This window comes from Ochotona princeps, chromosome 14 (assembly GCF_030435755.1).
Source record: "Ochotona princeps isolate mOchPri1 chromosome 14, mOchPri1.hap1, whole genome shotgun sequence".
NCBI classification, from domain to species: Eukaryota; Metazoa; Chordata; class Mammalia; order Lagomorpha; family Ochotonidae; genus Ochotona; species Ochotona princeps.
The window spans coordinates 32,656,420-32,680,503 of record NC_080845.1 but is presented as its reverse complement, the minus strand read 5'-3'; the positions used below and the strand labels follow the sequence as shown (position 1 = coordinate 32,680,503).

Sequence of the window (24,084 nt, the reverse complement as noted above, 5' to 3'; positions counted from 1 at the left end):
GCGCTTGGAAACCTAACCAGTCCTGGGGCTTAAGCTCTTTACCCCATCCCCCTCCTTGCTTCCACCAGACTGGTGTAGTCTGGAAACAGGACCCAAAAAGATGGGTTTCTGCTCAGAATTTTGCACCCCTGCAGCCCCTTGGTTATTTATAGGGTCCTGTCCCTCCTGGAGCCATAGGCTAGAGACAGGGGGGCAGCAAGGGTCCTGAACACAGTCTTTGTGTTGCGGGGAGGGGTCGGATTGGCTGAGATGCAGGTGTTGAGAGTAGATGTCAGGAGACTTGGGTGTAGGGAGATGGCTTTGATCGTGGGAAGGACTCTGGGTGCCCTGAGATGCAGGAGGGCATTGAAGTTTGGGGAAATGTTGGCTGGAGAGGCCTTCATGGGAGGGAAGTAGATGCATCTTTGTGCATGACCAAGGGACTCATTACTTTGGGCTCCAGGTGGGTGGAAACCAAGCTGCTGTGCTAGGAGGGCACTCAGCAGGCACTGAGCTGGTGGGCAGCATGATGTTGGCAATCTGCCCCTTGGTCAAGGCAGCTTTGCCAAGGGCCTGAGGGATTAGCCCTCCACTTCCGCACCCCGTCAGGTTAAGGACACTGGAGGCAGCCTTTTGGGGAGTCAAGAGTTTATTTCTTGCTCTGCCCCCCTGACCTGGCCAGCCCAGGCTTTACCAGCAATGGTAGTTGGGATAGCTCTCAGACACAAACTCAGGGTGGACGACAAAGCTGTTTCTCTGGGCACCACCGGTCTTCTTGAAGTGACTTGTATCCCATCTGTGAGGAGACATGGGACCAGCCTTTTCAGATTCTCATCCCTCAGGGTCAAAGCTGACTGCACTTCTCCATGTTCTCCTCATTCTGATGTTTTGCTACTTACTAACACTGACCCTGGGCTCTAACATTGACTAAAACCACGCCCCCTCACTTCCCCAGCCCCTCCTGTTAGTTTCTGATACCCAGCACCAGCTCCCTAAAGCGGACTTCTTCACCCTTTCCTAAGCCTTGAGCCCAATGCCCTGGACTGTGGGCTACAGTATGTCCACTACCAATGATGACCCCTCCCTACCGGCCACCTTGCCCTCTTTGGGGATCCTCCTGCTCCTTGCCAGTTTTGACTTGGGCATGGCACCGGCTCCCCCTGGTGGCACTTTCTGTCAGTGCGCCGCAGGGGTTGGCACCCACCCCAACTGTTTCCCCCATACACACACACCCACAGCAGCCTTCTGCCCATGCAAGAGTTCATTTAGCCTCTGGCATGTGAGGGCCAGACCTACCTAAGGTTCGGACATGGGTAATATGATGGCGGGAGAGTTGTAACAGCACATTCCATTCCGGGCCGGTGGTCGTAGGGTGACACAGCCCTGAAAGAAGCAAGCAGTGGACAGGGCGTGGTCAGGCCTTGGGATATCTGCCCCAGCACCCAAGTGGCGCTTGGGGTGTCAGAGATCCCGTCTCCTTGCGAGGCGAGACTCCAGTTGAAGCGTCCCTCCTCCCCACAAGTCCTTCTGCACATCAGTGGTGGAGGACCTAGGAGCCCACGGGATGCCCTCCTGTGGCGCAGGCCTGTTAGCTGTTAGCCTGTTGCTGTTAGCAAGAACCCCGAGGGCATGGGCTCCCCTAAAGGTCACTTGGGCCTTCGAGGAGGCCCCAATCTGACTCAACACTCCCTAGTCCTTAGCCCCTGGTAACGATCCCCCTTTGAGTTCCAGAAGCCCAGGAAAGAGAGGATCTTTGAGAAAACACACGACCCTCCTCAGTGAGGCCTCGTATCCTTAGAGCATCGGATAACTAAGGTAGGAAGTGTCCTCCTTCAGGACATGCGGATCCCGAGGCGGACCGCGAGCCCCGTTCTCGAGGGGCAGGGTCGGGGACTTGGGGGTCTCTCGCCGCTGGTCCTCCGCCTCAGCCGTCGGGTGAGAGCCGGCCGAGGCGGGCCGAGCCCTGCGAACCTTACAGTCGGCTGCTCGGCGGCGCACAGGGGCCGCAGGCGGCGCTCCGTGGACGGCGCCCCGCCGGTGCAGTAGTCCATCCCGCGCAGACAGTAGTGGCGGCCCGAGCAAGGGCTTTCGTAACCAAGGTAGGGCAGGCGGCCAGGCAGCGGGTCCACACACCCGCATCGGGACATGATCTGCGGGGTTTGCTGGTTCCGGGACAGTGAGTTCAGCATGTTCACCACCACTTCGCGCTCTGGGCAGCGGCGGGTTCCGAACCCGGGGTGTGCGTGTGTGCATCACAGAGATGGGGAAGGAAGGGTCAGAACAAGAGGGGGAGACACACAAAGACAGTGTTACACCCTCTCCAGGACTCCCACTGTACTAGGCCCTCGTCCTGCCCGCCTTTTGGTCTTCCCCACCCTTCTCACTTCCGGTTGCTCTCCTGGCCCCATCACCCTTTACCGTAGGCGTTGAGCCGCTCAGGTTTAGGAGGGTACTCCAAGGGCATTCCTCGAACTGCCGTCTCGGTCCCGGCCTCCTGGAAGTCCAGCACATAAGCTACATCATACTCTGACCTGGAAGAGTTGCCCCCTTTTGGGGGTCCTCCTAGAACATCCAGACAGGCCCCCAGGCAGCCTCCTTCCTTGGCCCTCAGCAGTTCCCCTGGCTGCCAATGTTAGGGGTTGTTGCCTGGCAACACCTTTACTCCGCCTCCGGGGGCGGGAGTGGTGGAGAGGGCTTGACTCTGGTCCTCTGACAGTCCCGCTTTGGTCTGTTCTTTGAGTTGTCCCGTTTTCCCGGGTTTACACGGCTGTGTAGTCGTGTCTCTCTAGCAGGGGCTTTTCCATTGTTTACCCCAGGGAACTGGGGGTGGGATTCTTGGGGAAAGTTCTAACAACAACAACGATGATGATGATGATGATGATAATAATAATAATAATAATAATAATAAAGGAATCCTATCAGTGGCCAGCCATCTGCCTTACAATTAGTCTCTGGGACCAGTGGGGCTAAGCCCTCCTTGCAAGGCCTGGCATCCTATAGCTGGTTAGAGTCTCGGCTGCTGCAGCTTCCTATCCAGCTCCCTGCTGTTAATTCTGGAAGACCCAGGTGGCGAAAGGTGGTTCACATGCCTGTGTTCCCTGCCACCCTCATGGGACGGAGGGCTGATGGAGTTCTCTGGGATCCTGAATTTCACCTGGCCTAGCTCCTGGCTGTTGCAGCCATGGAAGTTCTTTCTCTCTCTCTCCCCCTCCCCCTTCCCGCCACTCTCTCTTCCCTCTCTGTAACTCTGCCTTTCAAATAAATAAGTTTGTAAAAGAACCTCTGCTCTGGCTTTGGCTCCGGCCATGGCTCCTCGGGCCTGGGCCTGAGGCAGGGCTCCCTCTGACCTCCGTGGAAGACGCTGCTCGTTCTGTCCTTGTGCTGAACAACTCTGCTCTCCTGCTCTCTGTGCTCGACTACCTCACAAAGGAGGGCAAGGAAGAGCACAGACCTAGTGATGTGGGGGGTCAGAAACACATGCGATGGGTCGCTTGGCAAGCTTTGTTAAGATTCCATAGGGCCAGGCAGACATTGGGATAGGGGCTGCCCAACAAAGCCCCAAGTCTGGGTTCCCTTTTCAGCTAGACAACACCAACCCTTATTTCACAGATGGGGAGAAGGCCTGTGTCGGTGGAAAAGGAATTAGGGGCAAATGGTGGAACAGCAGCTTCTGTGGTTTGGGAGAGGCGGGGTGTAAGTGTGTGTTGTGGGCAGTGCATACCTTGGGCAGCCGGGGAAGGCAGCTGGTGAACTTGTTCCAGTAGCTGCTGTAGTAAGGTGGCGTCCGCCACGTGTTGTAACGGTCACTGCTCAGGTAGCATGGGCTGCATCTATCTGCTTGATCATAGAGATGGAGATGTCACACTCACAGTGTTATTTGGGACTTCACCTCACGAATCTGGGACACCTTAAGTGTTTCTCCTTTGGGCCCTGGTCTCCTTCAGGCCAATTCCCAAGCCCCGTGTGGCCCCACACTTGTTTTTGACCCTAGGATGCAGCTCATGTCCCACTTCGGCCATGTCCCTTCTCTTGCACGGGTCACTTTTTAGCTTGGCTCCACGTTCTGTTAATCACCTTCCACACCCAGGCTCTAAGCTTTGTGACTGTCTCCTCTACCGGTATCCCAAATCTCAGCAGTGCCTTAACCAGGAGACACACAATGCCTTTGTTAAAGAGGCTCTGTAAATAGCCTGGGTTTAAACTTCAGTTCTATAAGTTGTTAACTGTTAAGTTGGTCTCACCTTGACCAACTTAATTTCCCTCAAAATGTGGGGCAATAAGGTTGTTACGCAGTTTAAATGAAGATGTATGTGTGTGTCTATGTGTGTGTGTATACAAAATTTAGAACAGTGTTTGGCATGTAAAAAGTTACTATGATTAGCATACCAGGCTCTTTGCTTTGTTGAATTCCTATAATCCAACTTCAGCACAGAAACTGCAGTACTTTTTCAAGATTGAAAATTTGTCCAAAACAAATTTCCTACATAAAACCTCCACAGACAGGGCTCGTGCTGTGGATTAGTGCATTAAGCCTCAGCCTCCAGCACTGACATCCCATATGGGTGCTGGTTCCAATCCTGACTGTTCCGCTTTTGCTTCCGGGAGAAGCAGCAGAGGATGAGCCAGCTGCTTGGGCCCCTGTCCCCACATGGGAGACCTGGAAGAAGCATTTGGCTCCTGGCTTCAGCCTGGTCTATCCCCAGCCATAGTGGGCATTTAGGGGGTGAACCAGTAGATTGAAAGACTTCTCTCCCGCTATGTCTCTGTAATTCTACCTTTAAATAAGAAATAAATAATAAATCTTTTTAAAAAAAACTTCCATGGTCACTGAAGCCCGTCTTACAAGACGTCCCATCTTCTACTCTCCCAAAGTCTGAGAGAACATGTAAGGAACAGCATGAAAGATGCCCTAGAGGATGAGCAGGTGTGGTGGGGAGGAGGTGGGATCTTGGGATCTGGTGGGTCAGACAGATTAAATTTGAGGTGTTGGGGGATATCCAGGTAAATGTGACCATGATCAGATGAGAGAGGGTGGACCTCTGGGCTGGAGTCAATGCTGGACATAAAGACATGGAGCTGTGAGTAACTGGAGCCAGGAGAGGGCTAGGTAAAATGGCCTGGAGAGATGAGCAAGGAGAAAAGAGGGTTCAAGATGACACCCAAGGGGGAGGGAATGGGAGAAGGAATGAGGGAAATCCCAGAGCCTATGGAATTGTAACATAAAATTAAAAATAAAATAGAAGGAAAAAAAGATGATACTTAGATGAAATCATGTATCCATATGGTGCACAAGACCCAAGGAAGTAAGAGATGAGAGAAGGAAGCAGTTTCCAGACGTGGAGAACTCTGGGTTGAATGAAATGTCAGGGCAGGTCTCCTAGGGAAAAGACTGCAGGTTCCGTGGATTGGATGATCAGACCTACACAAGGTCACTGGGAGGGTTCGAGTGTAGGACATGCAGATGCCCTCCCAACTTCAATTGGGAATGTTTAGTTCATTCAGTAAACACTTGTCATGTTGGTTGTCATGTAGGATGGAGGGGACACTTCTTGACTAAGACAAGCCTCTCTGTTCCTTGGGAATGCCCAAGGAGATAGCGCAAACAACTAGCCAAATGAGAAAGCTGATTCCTGATGGGGTGTCAGGAGGGCAGACCATTTTTGGAGAATCTTGGCGGTGAAGGAGAGGAGTAAGGAGGGGATTTTTAGGCATGAAGAAATCGGAGAAAGAAAGGATTGACAGAAAAGATGTGTGGTAGGGCAGAGAGATACAAAAGAGGGGAGAGCTGATGGAATGGGGGTGGGGATGACACCTGGAGGGTATCTGGGGAGGATGATAGTCTCTCCATCTCTCTAAGGATGAGGTTTTGGTTTCTTCTGACACATTACCCGCGCCCCCCCCCAGACAGACGCTCCCCCCAAATCAGGACCCAGGTTGTTTCTTCCGGGGCCAGGGTCAGGTCAGTGGGTTGGTGGCCAGGCTAGAGTGATAAGGGCAGATATTTAGGATCATGGGTGAAGTAGGAGTTATTATAGGATCAGAATGGAGGTCATGGTCCAAGTCTGATTCAGGCTGGAGCTCATTGTTGAGGTTCTTGTTGGGGTCAGAGATGGGTGAGGGATGAGGGTCTTACCTTCATATTGAGATAGCCAGTACTTCTCAGGCAAATAGGGGTGTCCCAGTATGGAACTCTTGTAAGTGTAGTCCTGGTTATTACATTTGGCCATCTTCTGCAGGGCATCAGGATCCATGTGGCGTTCAGTGGTGTGAGTCAAACCCTGGGCAGGGGAGAGAGTAAGAGGCGGTAGATGTGGAGAGATCTCATCCCTGGAGCCTCACTGGACCTGGATCCAGCTCTTCTTAACAGCCCAGGTGGCTCCCCAACCCCCTCGGCTGTGCAAGATGGACTCTCAGGTCAGCCTTTCCTTTGCACAGTTCCTTGTACAGTTGGATTCTCTCTCTCTCTCTCTCTCTCTCTCTCTCTCTCTCTCTCTCTCTCTTATTCCTTTCCATTCAAAGCCAGGAGTGGTAGCCAGCCTCATGCTGTCACAGGAAAGGCTACCTCTTGCAGGAGGGAGGGCTGTCTTGGAATCTGGCACCTTGAAGGGGCTGAGGAATATGGCTCCTATTTTAAAACTGAAGTCCCTAAACTCTTGATCCTGATTCTGCTGTGGCTCTGACCCTGGCATCACTATGACCCTTGATCTTCACCCAACCCCCTGCTCTTCATGCTTATCTTGACCTTTGTCTTGTTCTTGGTCTAGGCCCTGGGTCTTTCTTCTAGGAGTTTACCTAATCCAATCCTCTCACTCCTTGTTTGGCTAGATCTGATGTGGCCCAGTTCAAGTCTTCACCCTTCTAGATTCCCTTGTCCTCAACCTAGGGCAGTTGTGGGCCCACAGGTCTCTGTAGACAGCCAGCCAAGTCAGGCACACCAGAAAAGTTTTCCTCATAATGGCAGTGAGGTGCTGGCTTGGTGATGCCCCCCAACACTTATCTCCGTGATTTTAAGAAGTTTCTTTGGTCCAGGGCTGAGACCTTGATACCTCTTGATGTCCCAGTTACCCTGAAACCATTCAGCTCAGGGGCTTCTGGGATCCCCTGTGCCCAGCTAATCCTGTGCAGTCAGTCATACTCCCATTTTGGTAAAGGGCAGAACATGTGAGAGTGGGTACAGAAGTCCCATGATTCAACACTTTCCTGAGCTGCCACACACACACACACACACACACACACACACACACATTCATAAACACACAGATATCCATCCATATGTATGTACACAAATATAACTCTGTCATACACTAAACACTGAAATGCACATGTGAACTCCCAGTGCAAATGCAGTCTTTTTTTTTTTATTAATTTTATGTGACACAGTTACATAGATACTTGGGTTCTCCCCACGCAAATGCAGTCTTGTGGAAGCATCAGCTTTTCTGTTGGAGGCCTTCCTCAGCTGGCTGCTGCTGTCTGCTCATGGGGTGGAAGTATAGTGGAGGCTTTGAGCTGCATGTGGCCTTTGTCAACCCAAGTGTCCCTGTAGGATGATGTCATTGCACTATGTGTTCTCCCCTACAAACTCTGACATTAGTATCTGCAGGTCTTTTCCTCTTGTGCTCATCAGATTCTGTAAAAGACACTCTCGGTCTTTGGCCCAAGGGTGATGACTAGCTGCCAGTAGTCTGAGAACCTAGTGCAGGGACAGAGCCTGGTCAGGGGCTCTCACAATCCCGCGGGACAGTGGGTCACTTGTTTTCAGTTTGACATCAGCCCTCAGCTGCAGCCTCGGCCCTCAGCTTCTTTCTAAACACTAACCTCTGATGGACGCAGGCACTCACCCTCTGGCATGGAGTAGAAGGGAGATTCGTGGGTTTAGTGCCTTCTTAAATAAGCTTTCCAATAATCCTTCTTTTAGCCTTGGTCCTGGCTGGTTTTCAGTTCTGCAGAAGACTGGGATTACCAATTCCTGAACGTTTTGGAAACTGTACAGTTTGGAGGTGAATTATGTATTGAATTTCTTGCTGCTGGCTTTGGTTCGGCTTTCTCAAATCTGTTGTCAGTTACTACCTACTTGTCATAGATCCAGTGTTTGAAATTTTTTTTTGCCATTGTCCCTTCCTTCTCATTGTAAGTTTATGTCTTAAATATCCTCTTGCCGTAGTTTTAGAGAGATTTCAGGAGGGAGCCAAAACATTTGTGTTTGATGTTAACTCAGAGAATTATTGTGTTTTATTGTATACCCTAATCCTCAGTGAAAAATACTGCATGTTGCAATTCTCTGTCTGTACTACCTTTATTTATTTTAAGATTTGTTTATTTGGGGGCCAGTGCAATGGCTAATCCTCTGTCTTTAAGTATTGACATTGCATATAGGCCATGTTCTGGCTGCCCCACTTCCCACCCAGCTCTCTGCCTGTTGCTTGGGAAAGCAGCAGAGCATGGCCCAAAGTCTTGGAATCCTGTACCTGCATGGAAGAACAGAAAGAAGTTCCTGGCTACTGGCATCAGATCACCTTGGCTCTGGTGGCCATCTGGGGAGTGAACCAGCAGATATAAGACCTTTCTCTGTATTTCTCCTTCTCTCTGTAAATCTGTATTTCCAATAGAAATGAATACATTTGGGTCCAGTGCAGTGGCCTAGTGGCTAAAGTCCTTGCCTTGCATGCGCCAGGATTCCATATGGACGCCAGTTCATATCCCGGCAGCTCCACTGCCCATTCAGTTCCCTGCTTGTGGCCTGGGAAAGCAGTCGAGGACAGCCCAAAGCCTTGGGACCCTGCACCCGTGTGGGAGACCCGGAAGAAGTTCCTGGCTCCTGGCTTTGGATCGGCATAGCACCGGCCGTTGCGGTCACTTGGGGAGTGAATCATCGATGGAATCATCATCCTCTCTGTCTCTCCTCCTCTCTCTTTATCTGACTTTGCAATAAAAATAAAATAAATCTTTTTTAAAAAAGAAATGAATACATTTAAAAAATACTTTTCAATGCAGAGTGACAGAGAGAGACACACACACACACAGAGAAGGAGGGCACTTGTGTACAAGAAGGGAGGTGGAGAGAGAGAAAAGAATCCCATCTGCTTGTCTACGCCGCAATGCCTGCAGCAGCCAGGGCTGGGTCAGGCTGAAGCTAGGAGCTAGGAATTCCACCCTGATCTCTCATGTGAGTTGCAGGAACCCACGTCCTTGAACCATCTGCTGGCTCCTAGATATATTAGCAGGCAGCTAGATCAGAAGCAGAGGCAGGAGTCTAATATGGGATGTGGGTGTCCCAAGTGTTGGTTTAATGGAGTGTGCCAAAATGCCCACCACGTGTTTTTTCGCTCTACTTTCCTTTATGATATCTTCCAATAAACAGAACATAAGCACTTAATTTGGGATAGATATTTGGTGTGGTGGTTAAAGACATCACTTGGGACATGTGCATCTCATTATCAACGTGTCTTGGTTGAATACTGGCTCTGTTTCAGATTCCGGTTTCCTGCTGATGGGCACTGCAGAAGGCAGCAGGTGGTGGTTCAAGCACTATGATCACTGCCATTCACGTGAGAGACCTGATGGAGTTCCCAGCTTCTTCAGCCAGCCCAGTCAGGCATTTAGGAAGTGAACCAGTGGGTGGAGGATATTTCCCCTCTTTTTTGAATAAATAATAGATGACTAATAAAATTATTTTTATTTTCACTTCAATTTGCTAGTCTCTTAGGGTTAGTGTTTTTAAAAAACTGATGCAAGAAATCTATCCATCCTCTTCATTGGGATTTTCTTCTAAAAGCTATATAGTATTACTTCCTATATTCATTTACTCAAAAGTTGCCCTTTTTGTTTGGTATGATTTAGGGATCAATTTAATTTTTTAACCCAAATGAGTAGCCAATTTTCTTGCAATTTTTTTGTCTGTCTTTCCTCTTATTTGTAATGCTACCGTAAGTCTGACACATCTTTTTCTGCAGCTTCATTTTCAGCTATGTCTGTTGTATACTAATTGTTTCTGCATCTGTGTGGATTTATTTCTTTTTAAAAAAGATTTATCTATTTATTTATTGGAAAGTCAGATATACAGAGGGGAGGAGAGACAGAGAGGATGATCCCCCATCCGCTGGTTCACTCCCTAAGTGGCTGCAAGCGCCAGAGCTGAGCCGGTCTCAAGCCAGGAACCAGGAGCCTCTTCCGGGTCTCCCACGTGGGCGCAGGATTCCAAGGTTTTGGGCCATCCATGACTGCTTTCCCAGGTTACAAGCAGGGAGCTGGATGGGAAGTACGGCTGCTGGGTCACGAACCAGCATCCATATTGGATCTCGGTGTGTGCAAGGTGAGAACTTCAGCTACTAGGCTACTGTGCTGGGCCCATGGGTCTTTCTGATACACTCTTCCATTTGTCTCTTTGTCTGGTTCTGTAATCCTGCAATAAATATTAATATCTGATTGGGTAGGTTCTCTTGTTTAGGTGTATCTTGTCTATTTTGTGGGGGCTTTTCTATTCTCTAGTAATTCGTTAAAATGTTCCATCTGGATTTTAATCAGAAGTACATCAAGTCTTTATGATACTAACTCCTTCTATCCATGAGCAAATTGAATCTCTCCATTTGATACAAGTATTTTTTTGAAAACATTCAAGAAAATTTTCAACTATCTACATTATTTTATGTACATTGTTAACTTATTCCCATTTAACATTTTAAAAAATGATGTATATTTAAAAAAAAAATTATGCCTCCTAAGAGGTCAGCATTGTGGTGCAGCACGCTCAGCTGCTGCTTATGGCCCTGGCAACAGTGGCACCACGTACTGGAGCACTCATTGGATTCCCAGTTGCTCCCTTCCAGTCCAGCGCCCTGATAATGCACCTGGGAAAGCAGTGGAAGATGCTACCCAAGTGCTTGGGCTTCTGCCCAAATGGAGTTCTTGGCTCTTGGCTTTGGCTTGGCCCAAGTTCCTGATATGGCAGCCATTTGGGTGGTGAACCAGCAGATGGAGAGCTACTCTCTCCCTCTTCCGATCTTCTCTGCCTCTCTGCCTATCAAAACAAAAGCGATAATTCTTTAGACATTTGCCCAACTTTCTAAATTCTCCTATTTAATAATTTATAGATAATGACAGTTTTATTTGTTCATTTTTAGAGATTTGTTTCATATATTTGAAAGATGGAGCTACAAAGGGGAAGGAAGGGAGAGATCTTCCATCTGCTGTTTCATTCCCCAAATGACTGCAACGGCTGAGGCTTAGCGAGGCTGAAGCCAGGATCCTGAAGTGATAGCAGGGAGCTGTAATAGAAGCCAGCAGCAGGGACTCTATTCAGAGCCCCTAAGGAATGCTGGCATCACAGGCAGTGGCCTAATGCACTGAGCTACAACGCCAGCCCATATTTCTTCTTTTCCCTGCCTGGGACTTCCAGTGCAATGTTAAATAGAAGTCATGATAGTGCCTTATCCATTTTAAAAAGAATGCTTTTACCATATAATCAATCACAATGATGTTGGTTTTATACATTTGGTGCATATATCTTCAACAAGTTAGGGAAGTTTCCCTCTATTTATGTCTTTTAAGGTTTTGTTTTTGTTTTTGTTTTTTAACCATGGTTAGGCATTGAATTTTGGCAGCCTTCTATTTCTGTGTTTTTTCTAATACCTCTATTGAAGTATAGTTTACATTGCATAAAGTTCACTATTGCATATAATTCAAGGATTCTTAGTAAGTTTATAGAATTGTTCTACAATTTACAATTGTAGAATTGTACAGGGCCCGGCGTGACATAGTGGCTGAAGTCCTCGCCTTGAACATTTTGGATCCCATATGGGTGCCCGTTCTAACCTGGCAGTCCTGCTTCCCACCCAGCTTCCTGCTTGTGGCCTGGGAAAGCACTCGATGACAGCCCAAAGCCTTGGGACGCTGCATCTGCATGGGAGACCCGGAAGAGCTCCTAGCTCCTAGCTTTGGATCAGCTCAGCTTTGGCCGTTGTGGTCACTTGGGGAGTGAGTCATCTGATGGAAAATCTTCCTCTCTGTCTCTCCTCCTCTCTCATATATTTGGCTTTGCAATAAGAATAAATAAATCTTTAAAAAAAAGAATTCCACAATTGTTTCACAATCCCTATAATAGTGCCATCACCCCAAAAAGATTTCTCATGCCGATTTTATTTCTGAATAATTAAAATTATCTTGTAGCTCTCTCTTTAAATATGCTAACATGATGAATTATATTTTTCTAATATTAAGCCTGCTTTGCATTTATGGAATAAATACAACTTAAGCACCATGAATCATTTTTATACAGTACTGGATATAGTTTGCTAATAATATTCACTTAGAATTTTGGCTTTTATACTTATGTATAATTTTCTTATGCTGTTATTGCTTGGGTTTTTTTAAATAACTTTTTAAAAGATTTATTTATTTTTATTGGAAAGGCAGATTTTGCAGAGAGAAAAACAGAGAAAAAAGATCTTCCATCTGTTGGTTCATTCCGCAAGTGGCCACAACGGCCAGAGTTGAGCACATCTGAAGCAAGGAGCCAGGAGCGTCTTCTGGGTCCCCCAGATGGGTGCAGAGTCCCAAGGCTTTGGGCCGTCCTCAACTGCTTTTCCAGGCCACAGCAGGGAGCTGCAATAGGAGTGGAACAGCTGGGACATGAACTGGTGCCCATAAGGGATCCCAGAGCATGGAGGTGCAAGATTAGCAAGTTGAACACCAGGCCTGGTCAATACACATTTAGAAGTGTAACATGTTCTTACAGGGTTAAAACTGCATCATTTATGTAGTTCTCCACTTAAAGAATCTGTGCTTGCATTTATCTTGAAAGTCCTTTTTGTTCTTTATTCACTTATTCAGCTTTTTGTTATTGTGTCTGTTATCAGTCTTTGGATCAAAGTAAAGCATTAGAAAGCAAAACCTTTATGAGTCATACAATCTGAGAGACTCATTTTAGGGTTAGACTTTATATCATTGCAGGAACCAGTTAGCATTTCTGCACGCCTGTTGGGGAAAAGCAAGGACAAGCTGGAACCTGCATCTGTCTCACTGCCTCCAGCTCTCACAATGTGCTTTTCCCTTGGGAGAAGCTGGTGCTCTTTGCCATGGGATGCACACACCTAGCCCAGGCCCCAGAGGAGCAGAAGGAGGAAGCCCAGCTGGGACTGAAGGAGCTGTAGTTGGATGCTGCCCTGTGTCAAAAAGGGAAACTGCAGAATCAACAAGGCTACGCACAAGCTCCCCGGTGCCTAGCACCCTGTGCCAACCTTTAGCAGATAACAATGGATGTTTGTTCATTCATCGTCCAAATCTGTTAGAACTTGTGCTGTCAATTGGGAGCCACAGAGGGAAGCGAATTCCGGAGAAGAAATTTAGCTTTTACCTAGTTGAAATTACAATCTATATTATCTGACACCCTTTTTAGAACAATGGAAGGATCTTGGAACACGTTAACTCTTTCCTCCTTCAACAATATTGTTTTCTATCATTTTAGTTTTTCATTTAAAATTGAAACCCATTTTTAATAAGATTTTCTGAAATTTACCTGAGTCTGTCATCAGTTTCTCCCCATTCATTCTTGCAGCCCAGGCTTTCCTTACATGACTATTTTTCTTCTCCCTTAAGTATATCCTTAAAAGTCCCTTTAGATCTAATTGTGTCAACATTTCAGTTTTTGTTTGCCTGAAAATGTATTTGCATTTTTTCTTTTTCTTGAAAGGATGACACCTTGAAAATATTTTCTTTTTTTGCTTTCAAGGTAATTTTTTTTTTTTATTACAGCCAGATATACAGAGAGGAGGAGAGACAGAGAGGAAGATCTTCCGTCCGATGATTCACTCCCCAAGTGAGCCGCAACGGGCTGATGCGCGCCGATCCGATGCCGGGAACCAGGAACCTCTTCCGGGTCTCCCACGCGGGTGCAGGGTCCCAATGCATTGGGCCGTCCTCGACTGCTTTCCCAGGCCACAAGCAGGGAGCTGGATGGGAAGTGGAGCTGCCGGGATTAGAAGTGGCGCCCATATGGGACCCCAGGGCTTTCAGGGCGAGGACTTTAGCCGCTAGGCCATGCCGCCGGGCCCTCAAGGTAATTTCTTAATGAGTGTTCTGCAGTTTCGCTGTGCGATACTTAACCGGGGAATTTCTTTTCTTTTTTCCGTATCTGTGGATTCATATATTTCATTGGTTCTGGAAAATTTTGAGCCCTTTTATCCTTAGAGAATGCCTTTTCTCTCACTTTTCTCCTTCCAGGACTCCAATTACATATGTGGGGAACCTTTCATTCTGTCTTTCATAGTAGTTTCTTAAAATATATATTTTCCAGTTTGTCTCTGCTGTATCTGAGGAAGTTCTCTCAATTTATGTTTCATTTCATTAATATTTTCCAGCCATGTTTGGTCTGCTTTTTAACTCATTTATTGAAGCTTTGATCTTTACATATTTTTCATTTCAAAGTTTTTTTTTAATTTGCTCATTTAAAATTTATTTTTTGCTTAAAACCAATTTCACATTTTAAAAAAATCATATTTTCTGTTAACTGCTAATATTGATGTCTGAAGTCCTTGGGGTTTTTAAGTGTGTTGGTTCCACTAATTCAGTAATATGGTGTTTTATTTTCTTCAATTTATTTCAAGCTCACATTTGCTTGATCTTACTCTGAAGGTTGCCTAGGAACCTACACCGAGGCAATCTGCCATCACCACAGACATTTAATCTCCTGTGTGTGTGACAGAGAAAGAGCCAGAGACATTGAACTTTTTGATCCAGTTTGGAATTTCCAGATTTAATTCCCCTACACTTCAGCCAGTTGAAGGCAACCACTTCTGCTTGTAGTGCTGATATGGGCACTGACCTTGAAGCAAACTGGTCTTGTAATTATACTTACCACTCACCACCATGGAAGTCCAAAACAAAATACAATTTTATGTTTATGTAATATTTAGTTGTTTTGGAGTAGAAGTGCCCTGTAGCATTTCTCAACCACCGTAAGGCAGAACAGAAATCTTTCCTGCATTCATAATCTCTCTGCTACCTACCTTTCACTGCTGTCCAGGCATTGACGTTGTCTGGTCAGGTTACCAAGGGTGTTACACCATCCAAGAAGTCCCTTTTTGTGTCAGCAACACTTGACACCAACCTCTATCTATTGATGCATAGGCTTAAGCTACTGAGTGTTACAGTGGCATCCCATAGCTGAGCCAGTTTAAGTCCTGGTTGCTCCGTTTCTTTTTTTTTTTTTTTTAAAGATTTATTCATTTTATTACAGCCAGATATACACAGAGGAGGAGAGACAGGAAGATCTTCCGTCCGATGATTCACTCCCCAAGTGAGCCGCAACGGGCCAATACGTGCCGATCCGAAGCCGGGAACCTGGAACCTCTTCCGGGTCTCCCACGCGGGTGCAGGGTCCCAATGCATTGGGCCGTCCTCGACTGCTTTCCCAGGCCACAAGCAGGGAGCTGGATGGGAAGTGGAGCTGCCGGGATTAGAACCGGCGCCCATATGGGATCCCGGGGCTTTCAAGGCGAGGACTTTAGCCGCTAGGCCACGCCGCCGAGCTCCGTTTCTGATCCAGCTCCTTGCTAATGTGCCTGCGAAAGCAGAAGATGTGTCAAGCACTTGGGCTGCTGCTTGTGGGAGACCTGGACCAAGTTTTGGGATGCTGGTTTTGGCCTGGCCCAGTCCTGGTTGCTGCAGAAGTTAGCGGAGATGAACTAGTGTACAACATAATCTCTTCTTGCATTCTCCTCTACCCCAGCCCTTTCACTCTGCCTCTCAAAAAATAAATCTTTAAAAATAACAATGCTGGGCCTGGCATGATGGCCTAGTGGCTAAATACTTGTCTTGCATATACTGGGATCCCATGTTGGCATTGGTTCATGTCCTGGCAGCCCTACTTCCCATCCAGCTTCCTGCTTGTGGCCTGGGAAAGCAGTAAAGTGCGGCCCAGAGCCTTGGGACCCTGCACCTGTGATGGAGAAGAAGCTCTTGGCTCCTTGTTTCAGATTAGCTCAGCTCTGGCCTTTGCAGTCACTTGGGCAGTGAATCAGTGGAAGGATCTTTCTGTCTCTCCTCTGTAAATCTAATTTTCCAATAAAAATAAATAAATCTTAATAATAATAATGCTGTCTTTACTAGCTGTTTCTTTTATTGTCTTTTTATATCTTTGAACATAATTCTCTGGTTTCTTTCATTAAAAGTGGCCTTTCTTAAAAATTATATTTTCCAAAGTTCTGTCTTTGGTCATTTTCTCACTCTTTTTTGACAATCTCATCCACTCCTATTGCTTCAACAACCACTTTGTATCTGTGTTTCAGATCGCTTTCCTTTGCCTCAGGTAAGTGGATTTAACCGCCCATGTATTTTCCTTAAGATCCTCAAATGTTTTTCTCCTTAAATGAACTCCAAATCTCTAATCTTGTATGCCAAATCTCAGTAGGTATCAGTATCATACCTCCAGTGGCCAGAACCCAGGAGTAATCCTTCCCTCTCTTCTTAATCTCCAGACAGAAAGCAAGATTTGTGATCTTTAATTCTTTTCTTTCATGGGGGTTGGTGCTGTGGCTCTGCATGCTAATCTTCTACCTACAAGTGCCAACATCCAATATGGGCGCTGGTTCATGTCCTGGCAGCTCCACCTCCCACCCATCTCCTTGCTTGGGGTCTGAGAAGGCAATGGAGGATGGCCCAAGTCCTTGGGACCTGCACCTGCATGGAAGACTTGGAGCAGGCTCCTGGTACCTGGCTTTGGATTGGCTATTTAAAGAGTGAGCCAGTGGATGGAAGGTCTTTCTTTGTCTCTTTCTCTCTGTAAATCTTTCCAAAGATTATTTTTATTGGAAAAGCAGATCCACAGAAACAGAGAAAAACTTTCCATCCACTGGTTCACTCTCCAAGTAGCCACAACAACTGGAGCTGAGCCCATGTGAAGCCAGGAGCCAGGAGCTTCTTCCAGGTTTCCCATGTGGGAGTAGGGTCCCAAGACTGGACCACCCTCTGCTGCTTTCCCAGGCCACAAGCAGGGAACTGGATAGGAAGTGGAACAATTGAGACACAAGCCAGTACCCATACGGGATCCTGGTGCTTGAATAAATAAATACATAAAAAAATTCTTTCCTGGGCCTGGAGTGATGGTTCTGTGGCTAAATCCTCACCTTGCCCCACCCACTCCTCACTCCAGCCTGCCTTCTCTGCCCACTTGGTTTTGCGGGAAGCCTCCTCTGCTGGGTCGCTGTGTAGGCCTGCACTTCAGCTCTGTAGAGCGCTCCCTCTTCTGGCTAGCCTCTTAGCCCTTGCCACTGTTGGGGTCTGCTCCATCCTGGGGACCGTTCTTTGTTCACTTGTTTGTTCATCCTCCATAGAAGAAGGCTGTGGTCCTTCCTTTTGGCATCCTTATGCAAGAAGATACTCAGCAGAGCTTTGTTACTGGTATACCCAGATGGACTTAGGCAGTCACAGACATCCCAGATGTCCTCTTTTTGTGAAAGCTGCACAGACCCTCCTAGTCATCCATCTTAAGGCACAGACACGCAGATCCCTGGATATTGTGATATGCATGCATAAAGGCATTCCTGTAGGATATTTTCTAGCCTTTCTAATCACCAGCGGACTTGCAGCTCTTCAAGTGATTAGTTCTCTCTCATCTTTCTAGCAGCAAGTCAATGTCATCTTGAGAAGAAGAGGCCTTGCATGGCCTCTCTAAGTAGCTCTTTCTATTAGTCTATTTTCTTTGTAGCATTTGGATGATTAAAAAATTCGTATTTCTTGTTTATCTCTCCCTACCTCTTGCCCTGATGTCATTCTATGAGGTCAAGATCTTGTATTATTTTATATATCATTGTGAAGTCCATGCCTAGGTGAATGAAGTAAAAACACAAATACAAAGCTACAAATATTGACAAACAAACATACAACAACCTCATATTGCTGGTCATGCAGTTACAAGTGGCCACAGATTCTGGCCTGCCCCTCCGCAAACCTCCACTTACCCTGGTCACAAATTTGTTAGCCTCCCAGGCCCACAGAGGTGGGTCCTTATAGACCTCCTTGATGGATGTAGGGGCCCTGTAGGAGTCAGTGTAGGTGCTGATGGGGGTCTTGGTCTTCCGGGAGAAGAGGTACATGGTGGTGTCTTGGAGATTCTGCAGTGGGCTCTACCTACCAAGGGCTCTTGCTGGGCATCAGTGACCACCTCTTCCCCCACACCTCCAGCCTGGCAGGTGCCCTAGCTGCTGTGACCCCCTCCTGTGGAGGATTCTTCAGCTTTCCTCTCCCACAGTCTTCCATCTCACACCCCGCCCTGCTTCCCCCTCCCAGCTGGGCACTGCCCATTATGATATCACCCGGCCTAGCCCCCATCCCTGGGCAGGAGGTCCAATTTCCTCCCTCTTCCTGGCCCCTTCCTGCCTCAAGTCTCTCACAAGAGCTCAATTTCCAAGAGTCCAGCAGGCCTCTGGAAACCTTGTAGACTTCTCTGAAGAGGAAGAGGTTCTAAGAGGTTGTGACTTAACCCGGGTCACACAGGTTTAGTGGCACCTCTGGGAACCAGTGGGTTGGAGGTGATGTGGTATGTACATCCGGAGGATTGGTTTGCTCCCCTTCCCAGCTCCCCTGCCCTTTGCCCATACCCCAGGTAGGGAGCTGAGGCTAGCTTGTTTGATGCTTTTAATATCGTTATTTGTGTTACACGATACACAACCAAGGATGATGGTCAATACTGCAATGGAAATGTTAAAAAAAATATTATACACGGCTCATGTCTTCCACACACCTTCCTGGAAATAAATTAGTGGGCACGGAGAAACCTGGCTGGGTGGTAGCCACAGCTGAGGGTAGAGGGGGTGTTAAGGCAGAATCTACAACAGGGAAGGGTGGCAGGGGGCAAGCTGAGGCCTTGGTTCCTCCTCTTCAGCCTCCCAGACAGAGAAGGAGGGAGCCACGGGCTTTCCTTCCACCCAGAAGCTGCTGCTGCCGCTAGGTCCCTACCCTCTTGGCCTCACTATTACAGCCTCCATCAGAAGACCTTGCCTGCCAGGGATCTGTATGTTGTTTGGGGAGGGAGCTTTTCCTGCTTTCCCAGGGCTGGGGAGCTTGAACAGGCAGTAGAAGTGTTACCAGGGTGGGAGAGAAGGGTTCAGATGTGGGCAGGTATGGGTCTTATGGGTTCTGTATTTACCTTCTCTGTCCTTGCCTTGCTTTGGCATTTTCTCATCATCCAGGGTCCCTAGACCACAGGAGGTAGGGCTGGGTTGGAGGAGTTAGCTAACAGTTCCTGGGTGCCATGGGGAGAGATGCTACCCTTTCTAAGCTAGCACTCTCACTCCCTCCTCCCAGGCCTGGTATCTAGAAAATGGCCTATGGGTGCGTGCACTGCAGCCCACAGCATGCGAGTGGTGTCTGTGGGAGGGGGTTTTCAGACCTTGGCATGTGGGCTCACCAACTTGAGTCAGCTTAGGCTGTCTGTATTTTCGCTTTTCCTGGCATGGGGGCAGGTCTGCATCGTCCAGTCCCAAGGCCAGGCTCTGCTCACCTCTTTGTCTCATCCTTGTCAGCTTTCCTATCAGTCGGAACAGCAATGGAAGCAGCGACGCACACATTCCAACCCAGACATCCCGTCAGGCCACTCCACACAAGAGAAGACTCACACCCTCACACACACATACGTATTTTCAAACAGCCACATGAACCTAGATGCAATCTTGACAGGAACTGTAGCTTCCCTTTTCCATACAGACTCCATACGGGGGCAGGGGGAAGGGTGTCCCCTAGGTGTACCCAAAGACACAGAACTTCCTGAACTTCTCCACAGGGATCCCTTTGTAGACATTCCTTCAGATTATAAAAGACCCTAAAGACAATTTCCAGGCTGCTCGTTTTAGAGTGGAGGAGACTTACGCCCCAAAGAAAGCAAGGGGACTTGTTGAAGATCACAGGGAGGTGCCAGTGTTAGGGTCCGAACCCAGGCTTCTGACTGCCAAGCCAGGCCTCTCAGGGCTCTACCCAGCAGCTTGCCTCACTCTAGAGAGGCTGCACCGTTACTTCCCCAGGCCAGTCTCCCACAGCTACAACAGGAACCGACACCTGGAGAGCCAAGTCCAAGGCAGACACACACACTCTGCCAGCCCCCGCCAGCCAGTCAGCCACCCACACACTGCCAAGTGCTCCCTCCCATAGACATTCAACCACTCAGCCCATTACACTCTAAGCTTGTTCCTTGAAGACTCTTCCCTGGGAACCTCGCAGATCTGGGGAGAGAACGGAACACTGGAAGCTGGCCTTACTCCCTGACTCCTGCCTGGGACAGAGAAAATAAACGGAAGAATGGGGCTGGGAGCGCGGAAAGGGGACAGCATTGAGCAAAGACAGATGAAGGGGCAGGGGCCAGTGAGAACAGGTCAGAGAACTGGACACTCCAGCTTCCAAAGCTGACTTACCCTCCCCCCCACAGACAGCAAGGAAGGCAGGGAGGGGGGAATGGAGCAAAGAGAACGAGGAGGGAGGCAGTGATCTGATGAGTGGGGCAGTATCCCATTGGGGCAGCTTTGCCTGACTTTCCATCTGCAGAGGAGGGGAAAATCCATACAGGTACGCAGGCCGGCAGGGGCGTGTGGAGGTGCACTGAGGTGCTGTCCCCCGCTGCCTCTGGCCTTCTCCCTCAGAGCCGGGCTGGGAGACTCATGGCTTCGCAGGGGTGGGGACAAGCCCCATAGCCTGGTGACTCCTTCTCCTGCTCAGTACTGTTGGCCTCCCTGCTGTCCATGGTCCCCCCATCCCTCGCCACCAGACTGCAGCCTTGGGAAGGGAGGCAGCTGGCTGAGTGAAGATCCCCAAGTTACTGAACAAACAGCCCCCACCCCTCCTCAGCCCCCCGGGTGGAGAGAGACCCGGTTTTGGTTTCTCCGGCTCCATGAACACACAGAGGTACACGTCCTACCATAGGAGGAAGCAATGACTGTTACGAGGCTGGCGGCTGTTGGGGCGCGGGGCGGGGGGCAGGCGGATGGACCGCAGGGAGGGGTCGGCCCCTGCCACGTCCAAGCCTGACCCGCGTCGGCCCCGCCCCTGGCGCCGCGGCGAGCCGCCCCGCTACTGAATGTGGCAGGCGGTGGAGGACGTGGCCTGGCAGCACATGCAGGTGGGGTTCACGGACTTGGGGGGGATGAGGTCCAGGTCCTCGTCGTCAGGGATCTCGTCTAACCGGTAGCCGTCCTTCAGCAGCTGGATGTTCAAATCTTGGTTGATCTGCTGTAGACAAAGGGGAGGGAGGTCAGGCTCGGGGCAGCCAGGAGACATCCCCCAGAGCCGGCCCGAGGCAGCCCTAACCCAGCCAAGGTCACTCTGCCATTTCAGGGTGCCTCCCTTGTGCAGGCCTTGCTCCTTAACCGTCTCTCCTCGTGCGGCCCCGCCCCACTGCATACAGGGTCCCTTCCCATTCTAGTCTGTCTCTCATCTCTGATTATGTTGGGGGTGGGAGGCCCTACTTCAGGTCAGCTTCTGTCAGGATCCCAGCAGCCCCAGTCCAATCTCAAGCCCCTTCCCCTAACCCAGTGACCCCGCCCCTGAGAGCCCTCTCTGGGTGTGATTTGGCATTGGGCTCCTTGATGGCGGTGGTGTGTAGGGTGGGAGGGAGTGGGGCCTCACCTCAGCAGAGGAGTAGCCAGAGGAGGAGTATCTGGACATGTCAAAGTCATCATCGCTGGCCATGGAGGAAAGAAGGTAAGAAGAAGTAATTCAGCCAAGTTAGAAAACTCTGTCCGCCCACCCCCACCATCCCTCAATATCCCTCCCAAGGCTCACGTTCCAAATAAACAGTGCGACCGAAATAAAGCCTGTGCTTGCCATGCAAATGCAGTTTTTTTTTTTTAAAAAATGAGATTCTCTAGCCTGACCTTTCTAAATAAATTTCTAAATAAATTGCCACCCTAAATTTTCTTCTTAAAGGCTGTTTTTGTCTTCACTCCTTTCCTTTTTTCTAGGGTCACATCACTCTGATTGTTTTTGCTTTTCCCGATTTCTGGCCTCACTCATTCCTTAGAGGGGACTGGGCACTCACTGCTGCCTCTGCTGTCCAGAGGCAACATCACAACTCATTTAGGATCAGCTGTTCAAGGAGGGCAGCAGACTGCCCAGGTTCCCCTTTCCTCCCTCTGTCCCCATTGCCTATGCTTTTTTTTTTTTTTCCCAAATTCCACTCCCTGGAGAACTCATCCTCGGAGAGTTCCTGGTTGAGAGATCCTACAATTCTGACCGTGTAACAGGTGTGGCCTGTTACAGACGGTTAGAGACCCCTTGTGCTTCCATGGGCTCCTACAGCTTGCTACACCATCTCCCACCCCCACCACACCCCCAGTCTCCATACTCACCTGTCTGTGTCAAGGGCTACCAGTGGCTTCTCATCTGGGCTCTGGTCGAGTGAGGAGTAGCCTTTATTGGGGACGACCAGCCTGGGTGAGGAATTCTGGGAGTTGGCATGGTGACCGGAGCACACAAACCTGGCAGGGGATCAGGCTAGGACCCGGCCCACTGCTTCTCTTTCTCTCCCTCTCTCTTTCTCTCCCTCCCTCTGTACCTTAGATCCTGGGGAGAGCCTTTCCTCTCAGGGAGGAACTGGGCATGTGGAGGGAGGGAAAAGGGGGCAGGTTGGAAGGGATGGGGTGTCATCAGAGAGTGTGGGGTTGGCAGGTCCCTGGGAGTTAGAGGGCCTCTACCTTGTCCGGGCCATGACATTGTTTTTCTTGGGTTGTTGGTTGACAGGGCTGCCCATGCTGCCGTTCTTCAGGGAGCCCTTCCGGGCCAGTTCCCGCTGCTTCTCTGTAGGGGAATAGGGGAAGGAAGCTATGTCCTGCTCCCAGGGCCACCCTGCCTTACCGTTCAGGGCAGCCTGGGCTGGGCCTCCACTGGGAAACCCCATGCTCCTCTAGAGTCTGTAGCAGGGATCGCAACTCCGGGCTCCTGCTGCTGAGGGAGACAGTACTGGCCCTGAGCAGCCTGAGGGATATGGTGGGAGGTAAAAGCAGGAAGCCGACCCCAGTCTTCTTCCTCCCATGTGGGATGACTAGCCTGTGCTTGACACCAAGGAAAGGGTGGAAAGGGAACTCACAAAGCAGCCTGAGTAATCAGGGAGGGCCTCCTTTTGGTGACACCGTGAGCTAGGAGAGGAGCGATGGAGTGAGAGAGCCAAAGTATGCACTGACACAGAATGCAGCGGCGAATAAAGAGAGAGGGCAGGTTGGACAAAGTAAGAGCCATCTATTCCATTCCTGATTTAGCAAATGCTGTGTCATAAATCACATGTCGGGACTGTGTTCTGGGGCCAGAGACTCCCTTTGGCTACCAGCCCAGAGCAGGAAGGCCCTGCGAGCCAGACATTTGGGATTAATGCAGACAGCAGGAGAAAGGTGGGGCCGCTGAAGGCTGCAGAGCGGGAGAGGTTGGAGGGCTGACAGGGAAGTGGGTAGGAGGCTGAGAGTCTATTTAGCTGGCATGGCCCAAGTGATGCTTTCAAATTCCTCCTATCCTGCAGAGCCTGCCAGCTCACAGGGCTGGCCACCAAGTGACATGCTTCCTGGAGTATGCCACTCTTAAAAGCAATAGCTGGGTTCGAGAGGAGGCCCATCTGCCTCTTCCCACTCATCTCAAGTAAAGCCTAGATTTAGGGGAAGGGGTTGGTGGGCTGAGAGGCACAGCAGGGTGAAAGCTGTTTCATAGAATAAACATGTGGCTCACAGTACAGGATGAGAAGAGCCTTAACAGTCATTGTGACTCACTTTGAAACTTCTCCTGAGCTCCATGTATCTGGATTGCTCATCGCCAACTCTCACCATGTTTCTTTTCCCTCTCTGCATTTGATACCTTCAGCTGTTTCCCAAGCTCTTCCTAGCAAGAAGCCGCTGTCATTACCACTTCTAGCCTCTAGGGGGTGCAATTTGCTTTTAAGTTCCTAGTGGTGATTTTTTTCCCCTCATGCAACTGGGACAAATTTGTGAATTTTCATGAACTTTGTGGTAATATAATGAGGGAGGAAAAGTTATTTTAAAAGCATGCTGGAATTGTTTGAAATGGTAAAGAGATGCAAACAATAAACTGGCAAACCCAAGACTATGGACTATTATACAACCATTTAAAAGAATGAAGTCACTC

The 24,084-nt window shown here is 49.0% G+C and overlaps 2 protein-coding genes across 8 annotated transcripts in view; both read right to left on the bottom strand.

Moving 5' to 3' along the window:
- Window positions 1-610: 610 nt before the first annotated feature.
- On the bottom strand, window positions 611-18,241 carry SPMIP6 (sperm microtubule inner protein 6). 5 transcript variants are annotated; one of them, XM_004581037.4, is made up of 7 exons: window positions 17,934-18,241; window positions 6,113-6,257; window positions 3,701-3,816; window positions 2,398-2,473; window positions 1,951-2,188; window positions 1,276-1,362; window positions 611-775 (listed from the first exon to the last, which is right to left on the bottom strand). In XM_004581037.4, the coding sequence occupies exons 1-7, from the start codon at window positions 18,066-18,068 to the stop codon at window positions 670-672; spliced, it is 903 nt and encodes a 300-aa protein (XP_004581094.2). In that variant the 5' UTR covers window positions 18,069-18,241; the 3' UTR covers window positions 611-669. The 5 variants fall into 5 exon arrangements, with proteins under 5 accessions (XP_004581094.2, XP_058528654.1, XP_058528652.1 ...); XM_058672671.1 differs by having other exon boundaries at window positions 1,956-2,188; window positions 17,934-18,238; XM_058672669.1 differs by having other exon boundaries at window positions 3,701-3,813; window positions 17,934-18,238.
- A 355-nt stretch (window positions 18,242-18,596) lies between these two features.
- Window positions 18,597-24,084, bottom strand: part of FAM219A (family with sequence similarity 219 member A) — a 54,477-nt gene continuing 48,989 nt past the window's right edge. For 2 of the 3 annotated variants that reach the window (XM_004581035.2, XM_058672674.1), the window contains exons 3-6: window positions 22,653-22,755; window positions 22,308-22,388; window positions 21,586-21,640; window positions 18,597-21,189 (exon numbers count right to left, since the gene is read on the bottom strand). In XM_004581035.2, the coding sequence (XP_004581092.1) occupies window positions 21,031-21,189; window positions 21,586-21,640; window positions 22,308-22,388; window positions 22,653-22,755 (398 nt within the window). In that variant the 3' untranslated portion in view covers window positions 18,597-21,030. The remainder of the gene's footprint in view (window positions 21,190-21,585; window positions 21,641-22,307; window positions 22,389-22,652; window positions 22,756-24,084) is intronic. The other variant, XM_004581036.2, reaches the window with a different exon arrangement.